Source organism: Anthonomus grandis, chromosome 11 (assembly GCF_022605725.1).
Source record: "Anthonomus grandis grandis chromosome 11, icAntGran1.3, whole genome shotgun sequence".
In the NCBI taxonomy this organism is placed as follows: domain Eukaryota; kingdom Metazoa; phylum Arthropoda; class Insecta; order Coleoptera; family Curculionidae; genus Anthonomus; species Anthonomus grandis.
In genome coordinates this window covers 28,479,362-28,495,146 of record NC_065556.1, presented here as the reverse complement: position 1 = coordinate 28,495,146, position 15,785 = coordinate 28,479,362, and the positions used below count along the sequence as shown (strand labels likewise).

At 31.1% G+C, this 15,785-nt stretch overlaps 1 protein-coding gene across 3 annotated transcripts in view; it reads right to left on the bottom strand.

The window, feature by feature from the left end:
* Positions 1 to 2,063: 2,063 nt before the first annotated feature.
* LOC126741872 (uncharacterized) overlaps positions 2,064 to 15,785 on the bottom strand; it is a 313,270-nt gene continuing 299,548 nt past the window's right edge. For 2 of the 3 annotated variants that reach the window (XM_050448321.1, XM_050448323.1), the window contains 3 exons: positions 12,087 to 12,398; positions 11,768 to 11,924; positions 2,064 to 6,586 (listed from right to left, as the gene is read on the bottom strand). In XM_050448321.1, the coding sequence (XP_050304278.1) occupies positions 6,261 to 6,586; positions 11,768 to 11,924; positions 12,087 to 12,398 (795 nt within the window). In that variant the 3' untranslated portion in view covers positions 2,064 to 6,260. Of the gene's footprint in view, positions 6,661 to 11,767; positions 11,925 to 12,086; positions 12,399 to 15,785 lie in introns of all 3 variants that reach the window. The other variant, XM_050448322.1, reaches the window with a different exon arrangement.

Sequence of the window (15,785 nt, the reverse complement as noted above, 5' to 3'; positions counted from 1 at the left end):
AAATATGACGATGTAATTGTTAAGGGATCTGGTCATATTGATAAATTATGAAACGAAATTATTTATTTCTTCCAGGCAGTCCAGAAACTCCAGGATCCAATTGCCTGGAAGAAACAAATTATGATGAAAGAACCCGTATAAAAATCTTAAGTAATAAAACAATTATTTAAATCTTAAGTCCAAGGAAAAAGAAAGTTGTAATTTCTTTCCAAAATTTAGAACAAGCTGTCTGGAAAAACAGAAGATTACGTAACAGCCTGGAATTTTTTTATCCCAAATTTCCCAAGAAAAACGGTTAAAGTATGGATTTTGACTGCCTGGAAAATTGAAATTTACTGATTTTGAACTGCCTGGAAAAAATTATGTATTTTTATACTTTCTTTAGAAATTGGTTTTTATTAATCCTGAATAATTTTTTTTTTAATTTTTCATAAAACTAGCTAGGGCTTATTTTACTTAAACTTAATATTAAAAAAAAAAGAAGGACCTGTCTCAAATTGCCTAGAAAGATCGAAAATTAAGCATTTGAAATTCCTGGAAACATAAAAAATTTAATTAATTTCATGAACTGTTATTCAGAAGTTCTGGATAATTAGGGAGTCAATGAAATTATTTATTTCTTCCAGGCAGTCCAGAGCTCCATATTTCAACTTCCTGTAAAAATTACAATATGACGACTAAATTGTAGAGAAGACTTAATTACCAAACGTGGTCTGGTCTAGTTCATATTAATAAATTACTGAAATAATATTATTCAGTTTTCCTTATTAACAAATTTATTTAGTTCTTCCAGACAGTCCAGGGTCCAATTGCCTGGAAAAATTAAAATATGACGATTTAATTATTAAGGGGTCTGGTCATATTGATAAATTATGAAACGAAATTATTTATTTCTTCCAGGCAGTCCAGACACTCCAGGATCCAATTGCCTGGAAGAAACAAATTATGATGAAAGAATCCGTATAAAAAGCTTAAGTAATAAAACAATTATTTAAGTCTTAAGTCCAAGGAAAAAGAAAGTTGTAATTTTTTTCCAAAATTTGTCTTTAACAAGCAAGATTTGCTTCAATTGCCTATTGACAAATTTAAATTTTGAAAAGTTGCCTGGAATTTTTTATATATTCTAATAATTAGAGCTGTTCAAAAAAAATTAAAATTTTAACTGCCTGAAAACAGCAATTTATTTTCAGGTCGTTCTCTTTCCAAAATATGGCTCTTGTTAATAATTTTGGAAGCATCGGATTTTTCAAAAAACCGACGCACTTCATATAGTAATACTTCCCAATTTTTTTAAAGCAAGAATTGTCTCAAATTGCTGGATATAAATAAAATGTTCACTGCCATAGAAATTTCCAAAAAAAGCAAGCATTGCCCAAAGTAATAATTTTGAAAAAAATTTGTATTTTATTAAAGAAAAATGCACTCAGATAAATCTCTTATAAGTATTTCAGATTCTTTGGAGATGATTTACCTTGACACGAAAAAAACAAGGGACAAAGTGGAATTTTATTTCAGATATCCATCTAAATGTGTCAAAGGTTGGTGCGAGTAACTCGTCAAAAAAAAAAAGGATTTATGTAAAAGAAATAAAAAAAAAAATTTGCTTTAATCCTCGTTAACATTAGTAAATTTACATGAACAGCAACCGAAATAACGTTTACTTCTAAAAACCATTGTAACGCAAACCAAACATTCAGAAGTCATCATTTCTTATATCATTTCCGTTCTTTAAATACCATTTCCCTTATAAAGAAACCGACCAGAGGTTAAACAACATTTTCTTTTAAATTATCAAAATAATCGCATATCGGTTTGCTTAGCAAGCAAACGTGAATCATTTCCCGAGAAAACCCATATAATTTAACAATGCTAAAATAAATAATTAAATTTTACTCGACTCATATATTTTACTGATAAGTACAAATAAAACAATCATGCTCCTGATAATACATTTTATTATTTTAGATTTAGGTATGAAAAACGCGAATCATCTAGAAATTGTACTTCACAAAGTCCAATTTATCCTGTCCTGAAATGTTGCCCCAAAAATAAAACAACAATACTAATGATAATATTTTATTTAGGATCTAGATTTGTACTAAATATATAAGTACCCTATATAAAAATACATCACTCTACACACCGTTTAGTTATAGACATGATTACATGATAAGACAACCAAAAAAAAAAAATTAAACAAATAAATAAATTTTCGAATTTATAGGCCTGTAAAATAAATGCAAGAGAACCGAGAGCGTTTTAAAGCGATACAATAAATAAAAATCGTTTTATTCCTATTTTGGCTAGAAGTTGATACTGTTTGGCAAGAGTGCAAACCTATTTTAACTGAATATTATTAAACCTCGGTTGGCATTTTATACTGATACTTCATTTCTATCCCAGGGTCGTTACATTTTTCCTTTATTTCGTTTATGCATAAAAAATATGCTCGCCACAGGTTTAATAATGATAATAATACATTGTTTATTGATTAGTACAGCCAATAGAGAAACACTCTGTTTTAACAGAGTTTTCCTGCTTATGAACACACTAATTATTTTTTATTTATTTTTCGTCTTTTTGTTGCAAGATATAATTGCATGGTGATGCATGAATTAGAGAGAAAATTAAATTCTCTCTTTATATAAAGGTATTTTATAGAGTGAAAGATCATAAAAAGCTAGTATAAAAAAAGCAAGTTCTATTAAGGTTTGTCTGTTGTTCAATATGTAAAACTTCAATACCGTAACAGTATTTCATAAAAACAATGCAAAGTTGTTCTTAGGACCTTCTCAAACTTCTCTGATTTTTTTTTTGGGAAAAGTTGATCCAAAAGAGGGGTCAATTTTGGAATTCTTTCCTAAAAAAGCTATTTATTTTTAAATAATTTTTTCAACGTTTCTAGATTATTCAGGATCTCCTGAACCATTTGGTACCACTAGGAAAATTGTACGAGTAACATTTTCTAAGATATGGGCCTTGCAAAATTGAGAAAAAAATCCTTTAAAGTTGGGATTGCTCGAAAATGGTCAACTTTGGTATTTTTTTCTAGGAAAACTATTGATTTTTAAATGATTTTTTTTAAATTAAAGTATAAAATATTTGGGATCTCCTAAATTGTTTGGTACCACTGGCAAAGTTGTACCAGCAATATTTTCTAAGATATGACTCTTCAAAGTTGGGAAATAATTCCTTCAAAATCACTTCCTTTTCTGAAAATTCCCTCAGAGTTAAAAATGGCTAACTTTGGATTTTTTTTCTGAAAAAACTGTTGACTTTCAAATTATTTTTCCAACTCTCATAGAATACATAAGATGCCCTTAATCGTCTTGTATCACTGCGAAAGTCATAGCAGAAATATGTTCTGAGATATGGCCCTTTAAAATTGGGAAAAAGAATGCCTTTAAAGTTGAGGGTGCTCCAAAAATGGCCAAAATTGGATTTTTTTTTCAGAAAAAACTATTGATACTTAAATTATTTTTCTAACTTTCCTAGAATATTTGGGACCTCTTAAAATATTTGGTACCACTGGGAAAGTTGTACCAGCAATATTTTTTGAGATATGACTCTTCAAAGGTGGGAAAAAATTCCTTTAAAATCACGTCCTTTCCTGAAAATTCCTTAAAACGGCTTAAAAACTTTGGATTTTTTTTCTGGAAAAATGATTAATTTTTAAATGATTTTTTCAACTTCTTTAGAATACTCGGAACTTCCTCAAACGTTTGATACTACTGGGAAAGTTGTATCAGTACTATTTTCTGAGATATGGCTCTTCAAAGTTGGAAAAAACCCTTTTACAGTTAGAGTTGCTTCAAAAAAGGCTAATTTTGATTTTTTTTTTCTGAAAATTATAATAATTTTGAAATCATTTTTACAACTTTTTTAGAATATTTGGAACCTCCTAAATCGTTTGGTACTACTGGCAAAGTTGTACCAAGAATATTTTCTGAGATATGACCTGTCAAAGTTTGAAGAAAATCCTTTAAAAATTGTGGGAGCTCGAAAATGGCAAACTTTGGATCTTTCTTCAGAAGAAACTATTGATTCTTAAATTATTTTCCTAACTTTTCTAGAATAATTGAGACCTCCTAAATCGTTTGGTACCACTGAGAAACTCATACGAGTAATATTTTCGGAGCTCTAGCCCTTTAAAGTTGCGGTTGCTTGGCCAATTCTTTTTATTTTTTAGATTTTTTAACAACAATATTTGGCCTCTTAAAACATTTGGTTCCACTAGAAAATTCATAAAACTGATATTTTCCGAGGCTATAGAGCTTTAGAGAGCCATATAGTAATAAATAACTTTTACTAATCAGCAAATAAATAAATAAGATATTTGCACATTTTAGACGCTATTAAACTTCTATTTAAATTTCAAAGTGTTCCATAAGAAAACTCTTTTTGGCCTGTACTAATCCTCCTTGCTTAGCTGTAATTTGATTAATGTCGTAATTAAATATTAATAATCGTATATCTATTAAAAAAAAATTCACATTATATCACAATGTACATAAACTGTACTACACATTCATAATTCGTTTATTTTTATTATTTTCAAGAATTATTATTATTATTATTATTATCCTTAAAAACTAATTTGATAATAATTTAAAGTATATACAGTCTTAATGTTAAGCTCCTGGACTATCACCTAAACTTACTTTTATTAAAAAAAAACAAACATTTTATTTGTCTTAAATTTTGATATAGGGGGAGCGGAGCACGTAATAAATTAATCGTTTTTTTACAGGGTGCTAATAAAATTTACATATGCACAAAAAATAAATAACTACACGGTTTTCGGGGGTCAAAATTTGCACATAAAGGGAACATTACCTGTGTTATGTTTATTTTTGTTTTTACATAGAACATCGTGTGTCTATGAGTCATATCTAGTTACTAGAATTTATTATTTTATCCAATCACCAATCGAAAACCTTCGGTTTATATTATCAATTTATTCTAAATAAATAAAGTAAACAGATAAGACACATATAATTCAAAAGATTGATAGCAAGAATTTAATAATAAATACCTTCTATGACTATTGAATTAATTCTTGATTTGTTTGAGTACTTCATACGCTATTAATAGTCACTTCATTTGTTCGATATTTAGAGAGAGTACTGTATGATATTCTAAATCATCGCAATTCTTTAATTCACTCCAGTATAGTTAGCAAAGAACAGTCGGGATAGTCTTATGGCATGCAAGATTTCTTGTGAATCATTATACATTTTACAAGTGATGAAATGCATTCCAATATTGACTTCTAGACAAATAATAGTATACAGGGTGTAAATTTAAAAACATTCAATACTACCAATATCTCTGAAACTAAAAAAAGTTAGATAAGGGTAATTTGGTACAAATGTACCCTAGGTAAGGGTGAGTGATATCGTAAATTAAAGGTCTTTTGGAGTAGTATTCACCTGCCCAAGAATTAACTCTGAAGAAACTCTGTTTTTATAAAAAGTTATTTTATTTAATTAGATGCTCAAAATGCATTCAATTTTGGGCTAAACAAAAGTATAATGTATTTTCAAACTCATTTCGCACATTTTGAAACAGTTCTCTTGGAATAGATATGCACATTCTGTAATAATAATCCGTTGCCGAAGAAGATCATCGAGTAAACACAACAGGTTTTAAGTGACCGCAGAGAAAAAAGTCGAGGGGTGTTAGATCCGGTGATCTTGCCGGCCATTCCATTCGACCTCTTCTCTCAATCCACTGATCTGCAAACGCATCGTGTCAAAAACTATATAAAATTTTGCCATTTAAACGCGTATATCATGCGACAATAAATACGACATAGACGCACAGACTATTTAGTGCGGCATTTGCGACACATCAAAGATTCTTATAGATCTCTGAACTGGACTTTACCTTTGACAACGGATTTATTACAAAGTGTGCATCTATTCCATGCAAAGGCTTTCAGAATGTTAGAAATGAGTTTAAAAAATTTGTTTAGCCCAAAATGGAAAGTACTTTGAGCATCTAGTTAAATATAAAATGACAATCTATAAAACATAATTTCTGTATAAAATTGAAAACAAAAATTATACCCTGCATGTAAAATAATCATAACACCTGTAACACCCACACGCCATTATGTACCTAACATACGTAAACGGTGCTAACTAAACTCATCTTAAAAAAAAAAAAAAAACGTTAAAAAGCAGCTCATCAGTATACTACAACACAACCAACTTCTTTCAAGAAAACAACTCTGTATTACTAAAACAATTTAAAAATTACACCTGACTAACCCTAACCGCTCTAGAACTCCTCTTGGGACTAACCAGTCCAACGTGTTCCTTTTTCTTCTGTTCCTGATCGTTCTCTTCTTCTTCCTCCTCGATGACCTCCTCGAGGTTCGCCTCAATGGAATTACTCAAAGAACTGCTCGCCGAGCTGAGTTCGTCGAGGAAATCGAACGAGGCGACCGCCTCGCGCTCTTTGTCGCCGAATCGCACGTAGAAGTCGACGCCGCGTCCGATGATGCTGGGTCGGGGCGTCGGTACGGCCGCCCTAACGACCGCCACCGGCGCCATCTCCGAACTGGAGCGGGCCGCTTTGGCTGCAAGCAGGCAGAGGCAACAAACTTTCACACGGTTGTCTCTGTCATCGGGGTGCACGGTGCCGAGGCGGAAGCTTTAAAATCCCCAACATTTGTACTGAGGTACTTTTTTTTTTCTCTCTTTTTGTGAATTATGAGAGTGAGCAGTGAGAGAGATTGGTGAGGAGGAAGAGGAGGGAGTCGCCTGATAGTCATAATTTATATGGAAAAAATTGACTGGTGATTTTTAATAGCAGCAAGGATCTAGATTTTAAGTTTCAAAAATTACTGATTGTTTTTTAATTTTAGACGGGTCGTTATCTTAGACCATTTGAGGAGTTTGAGTGCAAAACTGGATATATCCACTTTTCACCAAAAATCGTTTTTTGATGGTTTTTGGTTCTTTGTTATTATTTCTATAGGTTCATAAATTTATTTGGAAGCAAAACCGAATAAATCCCATTTAAAACGTTAAGTAAACTTAGAGCAAAACCGGATCTATCCAAATTTTGATAACAAAATTGGATATATTCAAATAAACAAGTTGTGCGTATTCTATAACACTTTTTATTATCTATTCTTGTAGTTCTTGTTTGGAACTTACATTTTTATTATTATTTATTTATATAGATATATTTTTTTTATAAGAAGTTAACTATAAGATTCTCTATTTAATTTGGAAAAAAAAGTTACTGTTGCAAAATTATGATTTAAGGCACTATTTTTAAAATATCTTAATTTGATTCCTTCCAGATACCAAAAGTTAATATTCCAAGTATTTATTATAATTTTTTTGGATCCTCCACATAATGGAAATTATTTTTTATATCTTTCCCAATATATTTATTTTAAGGATTTTATGCCTTTTTATGTCTATACGGTACTGGTACTGATTTTTCGGACATTTTAGGTCTTTTAGCTTTTAGGTTTATCGGAATACTCGTTTCCGTAAGACGCGAAGCAGAATAAGTAAAAATGGCACTTGCCGATACGTGTTTCTGCTTTTCGGCTTCTTCACGGTAGGGCAACCAGAAAACCAAAGGCAATAAGGGATCACGAACAGGAGCAAACAACCAATTTGTATCATCAGCTCTATTAAATCCTAAGGAAGCGTAAGCTACCTGTGTGATACAACCTTAACCCAAGTCAATCCTTAATTCTAAGCAGTAAAGCCATTAATTTGGTAAATTAAATAATTGTTTTATTCCAGGCAGTTGGTGAATTGATTGATTTTTAATTTTAATATTTTTTACTGCCTTATTATTACTATTTTTAAGAAGCTCCCATATCGAAAATGGCCGATTTTCAATTTTTTTTCCTGGGAAAACTATTGATGCTCAAATTATTTTTCCACCATTTATACTATATATGGATCCTCCTGAATCATTTGGTACTACTGATAAAGTCGTACCAGTAATACTTTTTGAGATATATCACTTTAAGGTTAAGATAAAATCTCTTTAAAGTTGGTGGAGCCTCAAAAATGACCAACTTTCGATTTTTTTTCCTGGAAAACTATTAATGCTCAAATTATTCTTTCACCATTCGTACTATACTTGGATCCTCCTGAATCGTTCAGTACTACTTCCAAAGTCGTACCAGTAATACTCTTTGAGATATATCACTTTAAGGTTAAGATAAAATCTCTTTAAATTTGGTGGTGCCTCAAAAATGACCAACTTTCGATTTTTTTTCCTGGGAAAACTATTGATGCCCAAATTATTTTTCCACAATTTATACTATATTTGGATCCTCCTGAATCGTTTGCTACTACTAACAAAGTCGTACCAGCAATATTTTTTGAGATATATCCCTTTAAGGTTGGGATAAAATCTCTTTAAATTTGGTGGTGCCTCAAAAATTACCAACTTTCGATTTTTTTTCCTGGGAAAACTATTGATGCTCAAACTATTTTTCCAACATTTATACAATATTTGGAGCCTCCTGAATCGTTTGCTACTACTAACAAAGTCGTACCAGTAATACTTTTTGAGATATATCCCTTTAAGGTTGGGATAAAATCTCTTTAAAGTTGGTGGTGCCTCCAAAATGACCAACTTTCGATTTTTTTCCTGGGAAAACTATTGGTGCTCAAATTATTTTTCCACCATTTATACTATATATGGATCCTCCTGAATCGTTTGGTACTACTGCCAAAGTCGTACCAGTAATACTTTTTGAGATATATCACTTTAAGGTTGGGATAAAATCTCTTTAAGTTTCGTGGTGCCTCAAAAATGACCAATTTCGATTTTTTTTCCTGAGAAAACTATTGGTGCTTAAATTATTTTTCCAACATTTATACTATATCTGAATCCTCCCGAATCGTTTGGTACTACTGTTAAAGTCGTACCAACAATACTTTTAGAGATATATCCCTTTAAAGTTGAGATAAAATCTCTTTAAAGTTGGTGGTGCCTCAAAAATGACCAACTTTCGATTTTTTTTCCTGGGAAAACTATTGATGCTCAAATTATTTTTCTAACATTTATACAATATCTGGATTCTCCTGAATCCTTTAGTACTACTGCCAAAGTCGTACCAGCAATACGTTTTGAGATATATCCCTTTAAAGTTGAGATAAAATCTCTTTAACGTTGGTGGTGCCTCAAAAATTACCAACTTTCGATTTTTTTTCCTGGGAAAACTATTGGTGCTCACATTATTTTTCCAACATTTATGCTATATCTGGATCCTCCTGAATCGTTTGGTACTACTGCCAAAGTCGTACCAACAATAATTTTTGAGATATATCCCTTTAAAGTTGGGATAAAATTTCTTTAAAGTTGGTGGTACTATATCTGGATTCTCCTGAATTGTTTGGTACTACTGCCAAAGTCGTATCAGCAATACTTTTTGAGATATATCCCTTTAAAGTTGAGATAAAATCTCTTTAAAGTTGATGATGCCTCGAAAATGACCAACTTTCGATTTTTTTTCCTGGGAAAACTATTGATGCTCAAATTATTTTTCTAACATTTATACAATATCTGGATTCTCCTGAATCCTTTAGTACTACTGCCAAAGTCGTACCAGCAATACGTTTTGAGATATATCCCTTTAAAGTTGAGATAAAATCTCTTTAACGTTGGTGGTGCCTCAAAAATTACCAACTTTCGATTTTTTTTCCTGGGAAAACTATTGGTGCTCACATTATTTTTCCAACATTTATGCTATATCTGAATCCTCCTGAATCGTTTGGTACTACTGCCAAAGTCGTACCAACAATAATTTTTGAGATATATCCCTTTAAAGTTGGGATAAAATTTCTTTAAAGTTGGTGGTGCCTCAAAAATGACCAACTTTTCAATTTTTTTTTCATGGGAAAACTATTGGTGCTCAAATTATTTTTCCAACATGTATACTATATCTGGATCCTCCTGAATCGTTTGGTACTACTGACAAAGTCGTACCAGCAATACTTTTTGGAATATATCCCTTTAAGTTTGGGATAAAATCTCTTTAAGTTTGGTGGTGCCTCGAAAATGACCAACTTTCGATTTTTTTTTCTAGGAAAACTATTGATGTTTAAATTATTTTTCCAACGTTTGTACTATATTTGGATCCTCCTGATTCGTTTGGTACTACTGCCAAAGTCGTACCAGTAATACTTTTTGAGATATATCCATTTAAAGTTGAGATAAAATCTCTTTAAAGTTGGTGGTGCCTCGAAAATGACCAACTTTCGATTTTTTTTTCTGGAAAAACTATTGATGTTCAATTTATTTTTCCACCACTTGTACTATATCTGGATTCTCCTGAATTGTTTGGTACTACTGCCAAAGTCGTATCAGCAATACTTTTTGAGATATATCCCTTTAAAGTTGAGATAAAATCTCTTAAAAGTTGATGATGCCTCGAAAATGCCCAACTTTTGATTTTTTTTGTGGGAAAACTATTGATGCTCAAATTATTTTTCCAACATTTATACAATATTTGGAGCCTCCTGAATCGTTTCGTACTACTGACAAAGTCGTACCAACAATACTTTTTCAATTAGACCAATTTTTCAAGTACTGTTCACCAAAAAAAATTAAATTAAATTCAAATATTAGCAAATATTTGAATTAATAATTTAATAATAATTTACTTTGGTAATAGTCTTTAGAAGTTATGAGCCAAAAACTAAAGTAAAAAAATATATTGGAGTTTTTGCAGTTATTGGTTCATAACTCCTGAACACTTTCTCCTATGAACAAATTAATTTTCTTTTTAAAAGTAAATAAAATTTGCCTGAAGTTGATGAAGACGTTTTCAATTATTTACATAAAATAAAATTTAAAATTGAATTCTTGGAAAATTTTATTATTTATTTATTGGCACATAACTCCTATAAACGTTTCTCCACGAAAAATGAGGTCAATTTCAATTTTTTTTATGGGACATTTTTCGTGAGTAGGACTCCAAAAGTGAGAAGTAAGCTAATAACTCAAGTAAGAAAGAAAATTCCTCACTAACTATTGTTCAAAAAATATCATTTTCCAAATATTGGTTCTTATAAGCACAATTGAATTTTCCAAGTTATGAAGTCCTGTAACTCCATTTCAATTAAAAATTTAAATTGAGCTCAAATTATAGAAAATTTTCTAGAGAAGAAGTTATGAACCAATAACTGAAAAACATTGTTCTTTTAAAAGATAGTCAATTAAAAGCTATACGCTCCTTGGAGTTGGTTGAATGGGACAAAAAGGATCAGGATTCAAGGAAATGAAAGAAAGGAAAAAAAAATAATACATAAACAAAAAGGAAAAAAGACGTTCACGAGTTTCACATTAGTACATGTAAATATAGAAGAGGTTAATAGAAAAAAAAATTAAAACTAGAACCTACAAAGTACAGTCTATAAAAATTAAAAAGAATAAACAAATTAGTACAAAGTAAAGAACAGTGATGCAAGAATAAAAAAAAATAAATATAATTTTTATGTGGTACTTCAGTAAAAATGCTCGGGATCGTAAAATGATTATTTGCAACTTTTTAGTGGACACATTATTTGTCAAAAAAATTTTGTTAATTCATTAGGGCATGGTACACAAAACATATTACAAGCTATTAGTGCTAAATAAGAAAACTAACATTATCAATGGAGATTTTTCTTAATATCTTAATATTTGAGAAGAATCCCCATCAACATCATGCTTAAAAAAAAATGGCAACAAACGAAAAATTGGATGCACGATTTATCTAAGAAACTGAAATTACCCTTTTTCTGTCTGTGGTACTTGTGTATCCTGTGCAAATGTCCATAGTCCGGAGGATCTTCGGTAGAATCGCTGGCCACGCTACCTCCACAAGAAGAGGTGGGGGATGAGTCGCTGGAAACCGAAGCCATCATCACATCCAGAAGATTCGCCCTGGCCTAGAATTAATACCTTTTTATTCCAGAATGTTAGTTTTTTTGATTAAAGGCTTATGTCATTATACTGATGCAAATACGTTCGAAATGTTTACCGCCTGTACAAACATATTCAAACACCAAATTGCACACTCTTCTATTAAAAAAAATTCTTTCGGATATTACCTTAGGATCAGTCAAATCGATATCCTTTTCCACGTGTATCCAACCCGTAGGTCGACACGCCTGATCCAACTTGTTTGTGCCCAGTTTCTCCTTACTGGGTTCCGTTCCAGGGACATTGTCGTCGCCTATTTTGATCATGCGGTTTAGTTCGTCGATGACGTCCTTGGAGGTCGCCCTTTCGTGGAAACTGACCGCCCTATGGGGCGGACCCTCGATGATGTTACTCAGGACGCCGGAGGTGCTCTGCGGTAGTTTTTCCGAGGTGATCACGTGTTGGGGTGAAGGGTTCATTTGGGTGATTTGGATTAGTTTCTGGAAATTTACGTGGAGTAAGCGTAATAGGAGTACGGGTTTTATAGGAATTACAGAATTTATGTATATTTTTAGGACATGCGTAGTAATATGTCAAATATTGTGTAATTGTGAAGTTCTTTAAGGTTCCCAAAAATTTGAATTTTTGTATAATTTTTTATGAAATTATTCAAAAGAAGTTTGTAGAAAATTTTTTTATTGGCTTAATTTATGTATTTTTCGAATATATTCAGTACAGTTTTTCACTAAAAAAAAGCCGAGAGCCTCAGAATTCTATTAAAATAAGCGTGAAGTGCCCTGGAGAAAAAAATTATAAAAATCTCAAAAATCTGTGTTTTGTACAATTTTTTATAAAACCATACGAAAAAAAAATGCTTATTTAATGTCTATTTTCCCCAGTACGATTTTTTTTAATAAGATATACCAATACGGCATACCTTTGAGCATCAACATTTTTCTCAACTTTTAAATTTTTGTACAATTTAAAGACACTTTCTTCACCATGTCAATTTTTTCAAAAATTCTAGTACAATTTTTTAAATGAATTCAAATTTACCAGTATTCCATAATATCTTGATTTTTTAATATCCATTATCCTAAAATTTGAATGTTTATGCAATTTTTGACGAAATTGTACAAAAAATCATAAGAAATGTTTAAAGTGACTTGACCTTGATCTTCTAACTCAATTCTCACAATTTTTTTAATAAAAATTTATAAATATTATATACCTCGATTTTTTTTTCAATTATCCTAAAATTTTTGATAATTTTTTATACAAAAAGAAATCATAGAGAATATTTTTAGTGGAATTCTGTTTAAATACTTTTCGAAAATTCCCAGTACAATTTTTCAATAAAAATGTACAAATATTGCGTACCTCTAAGAACTTTTCCAAAATTTTAATAAATGTTCCTAAAATTTCGAATTTAGGTACAATTTCAAAGGCACAGTTTTTGGTACCTATACCACAGATTTACAGAATACCAGATGCCAGAAGGATGGTTTGGACTGGCCGCACCAATGCATTTTTAAGTTTTTTTTTGTAGGGATAGATGTTCTGCACTATAATTTCGCTGGGATATTATAATGCATTTATAATGTCAAAATAGAAATAGGCTTAAATAGAACAGAATGTAAGGGTTCTTGAGTACATTTTTATTTCATTTAACAGACTTAAGGATCTTATTTAATAAAACATTAAAGATGAAACAAAATTTTTAATTTTCTTTTAGTTTCATCTGATTTTTTGGCAGATGATTAATCTCTGTTGGCGAATTTTAAAGTATAAAATATTTTAAGTCGTATATATAATTTTATTAAATACTGGAACGGAAAGTTATCACATGGGTGAGTAAAATAAATGCTTTTCATTATCTCGAAATATTAACTTATTAACTCATCTTTTGGAAATCTAAATAACGTCGTTCCTCCACCACTGTGGCTGGAACAATAAAGATATACACACTTATACCCCCCCATTTCAACAAAAATAATACTAAAAAAATATTTAAAAAAAATACAAATATATTATTTCAATTTAATTATTAATCATAAACACGCGTACTACGCGCAGTAACCGAACTAAACTATGCGTACTTGCAGCAAATTAAACCCCTTGCCACCGTACTAGGCGGGTGATGGAAATCCATCACCCAGGAGGCGTGTCTGGCGCTCGCACGCGTATTTTCGATCAGTTTCGCATCTGTATTCTGTACCTATACAAACAAAAGCTTATGGATTATTCTCAATGATGGTTGATGTATTTTTCAATAACTTGTAGTGCAATATTTCAATAAAAATGTACAAATATTGCGTAGCTCTGAGCTACAGAATTTTTTCAAATATTCAATCAATTTTTTAAAAATGTGGATTTTTTGTACAATTTCAAAGATACGTTTCATGTGCATTTTTATAACATTTTCAGTACAACTTTTTAAATAAAAATTAACAAATATTACATATCTCGTTTTTTTTTTTTAATTTTAATCAATTATCCTAAAACTTTGTGCAATTTTTGATAAAATTATACAAAAAAATTATAAGGAATATTTTTAGGGACACTTACAGATTTACGTATTTTTCAAAAATTTTTAGTACATTTTTTAATAAAAAGTAGGTACAGTACCGAGCAAAAGTGGAGAAACATTTTATTTAATAAATGTACATTATTTCTTTAGGTTCAAAGGAATGCAAAAACATATTTGGTATTTATAAATTCTTGCAACAAAAACAATCTATTCGCTTATCCTTATTTTATCAGGAGCAAAAGTAGAGAAACATTTTTAAAGTTCGTAGTTTATATTTGCTTATTGAAAGCAATACACAATAATATTTTGTTAATTAATAAAGAATAACCTGTAAATATGCCTCGAGGTATTACTTTGGCGTTATGTATAAAACAGTTGATAATATCAAAATATCAATCGGGTGTTAAGCAAGCCATCACTGCTAAGCAGTTAGGATTAAACCGCTCAGTTGTTTCCAAAACCATAAAGTTACACCGCATTAGGAACTCATTAATCAGTCCACCTAAAACTGGTAGGCCTAGAAAAACGACGCCTAGAATTGACGAGAAGATTAAATCCTTAGCTCTTAAAAATCCATTTAACATAGCAGTGGATATAAAATCTCAACTAGACGATGTAAATATTAGTATCCATACAGTTCGAAGACGTTTAAGGGACAGTGGCTTGCCGGCAGGAAAACCATCCAAGAAACCCTTCATTTCGAAGAAGAATCGAACCCCGACTTCAATTTGCACATGACCATTTAAACTGGTCAGAAGCAAGATGGAATACAGTATTATTTTCGGATGAAAGTAGGTTTAATTTATTTTTTTCTGATGGTATTTTATGGGTCAGGCGTCCTAAAAATAAAACAGTTGATCCAAAATATACTTTGGGCATTATTAAGCATAGAGGGGGAAATGTACAAGTGTGGGGTTGTTTCTCTGGTATGGAAATAGGCCCCATTGTCAAAATTGATGGGATTATGGATCGGTTTAAATATTTAGAAATATTAACTGATAATATGTTGCCATATGCAGAGGAAAACATGCCATTGCAATGGAGGTTTCCACACGACAATGATCCGAAGCATACAGCTAAAATTATAAAAAAAATTTTTGAGGACAAAAAAATTACTGTTGTTAAGTGGCCAGCTCAGTGTCCTGACCTTAATCCCATAGAGAATCTATGGGATTTAGTAGACAAAAAAATTCGTAAGGAACATCCCGAAAAATTTAAAAATGGAGACGAGTTGTTTGAAGCAGTGAAAGCTGCATGGCATTCTGTACCCCAGGAGACCTTAGGGAATCTGATTGGATCTATGAAAAGGAGATGCCTTGCAGTTATTAAAAATAAGGGATTGCAACTAAATATTAAT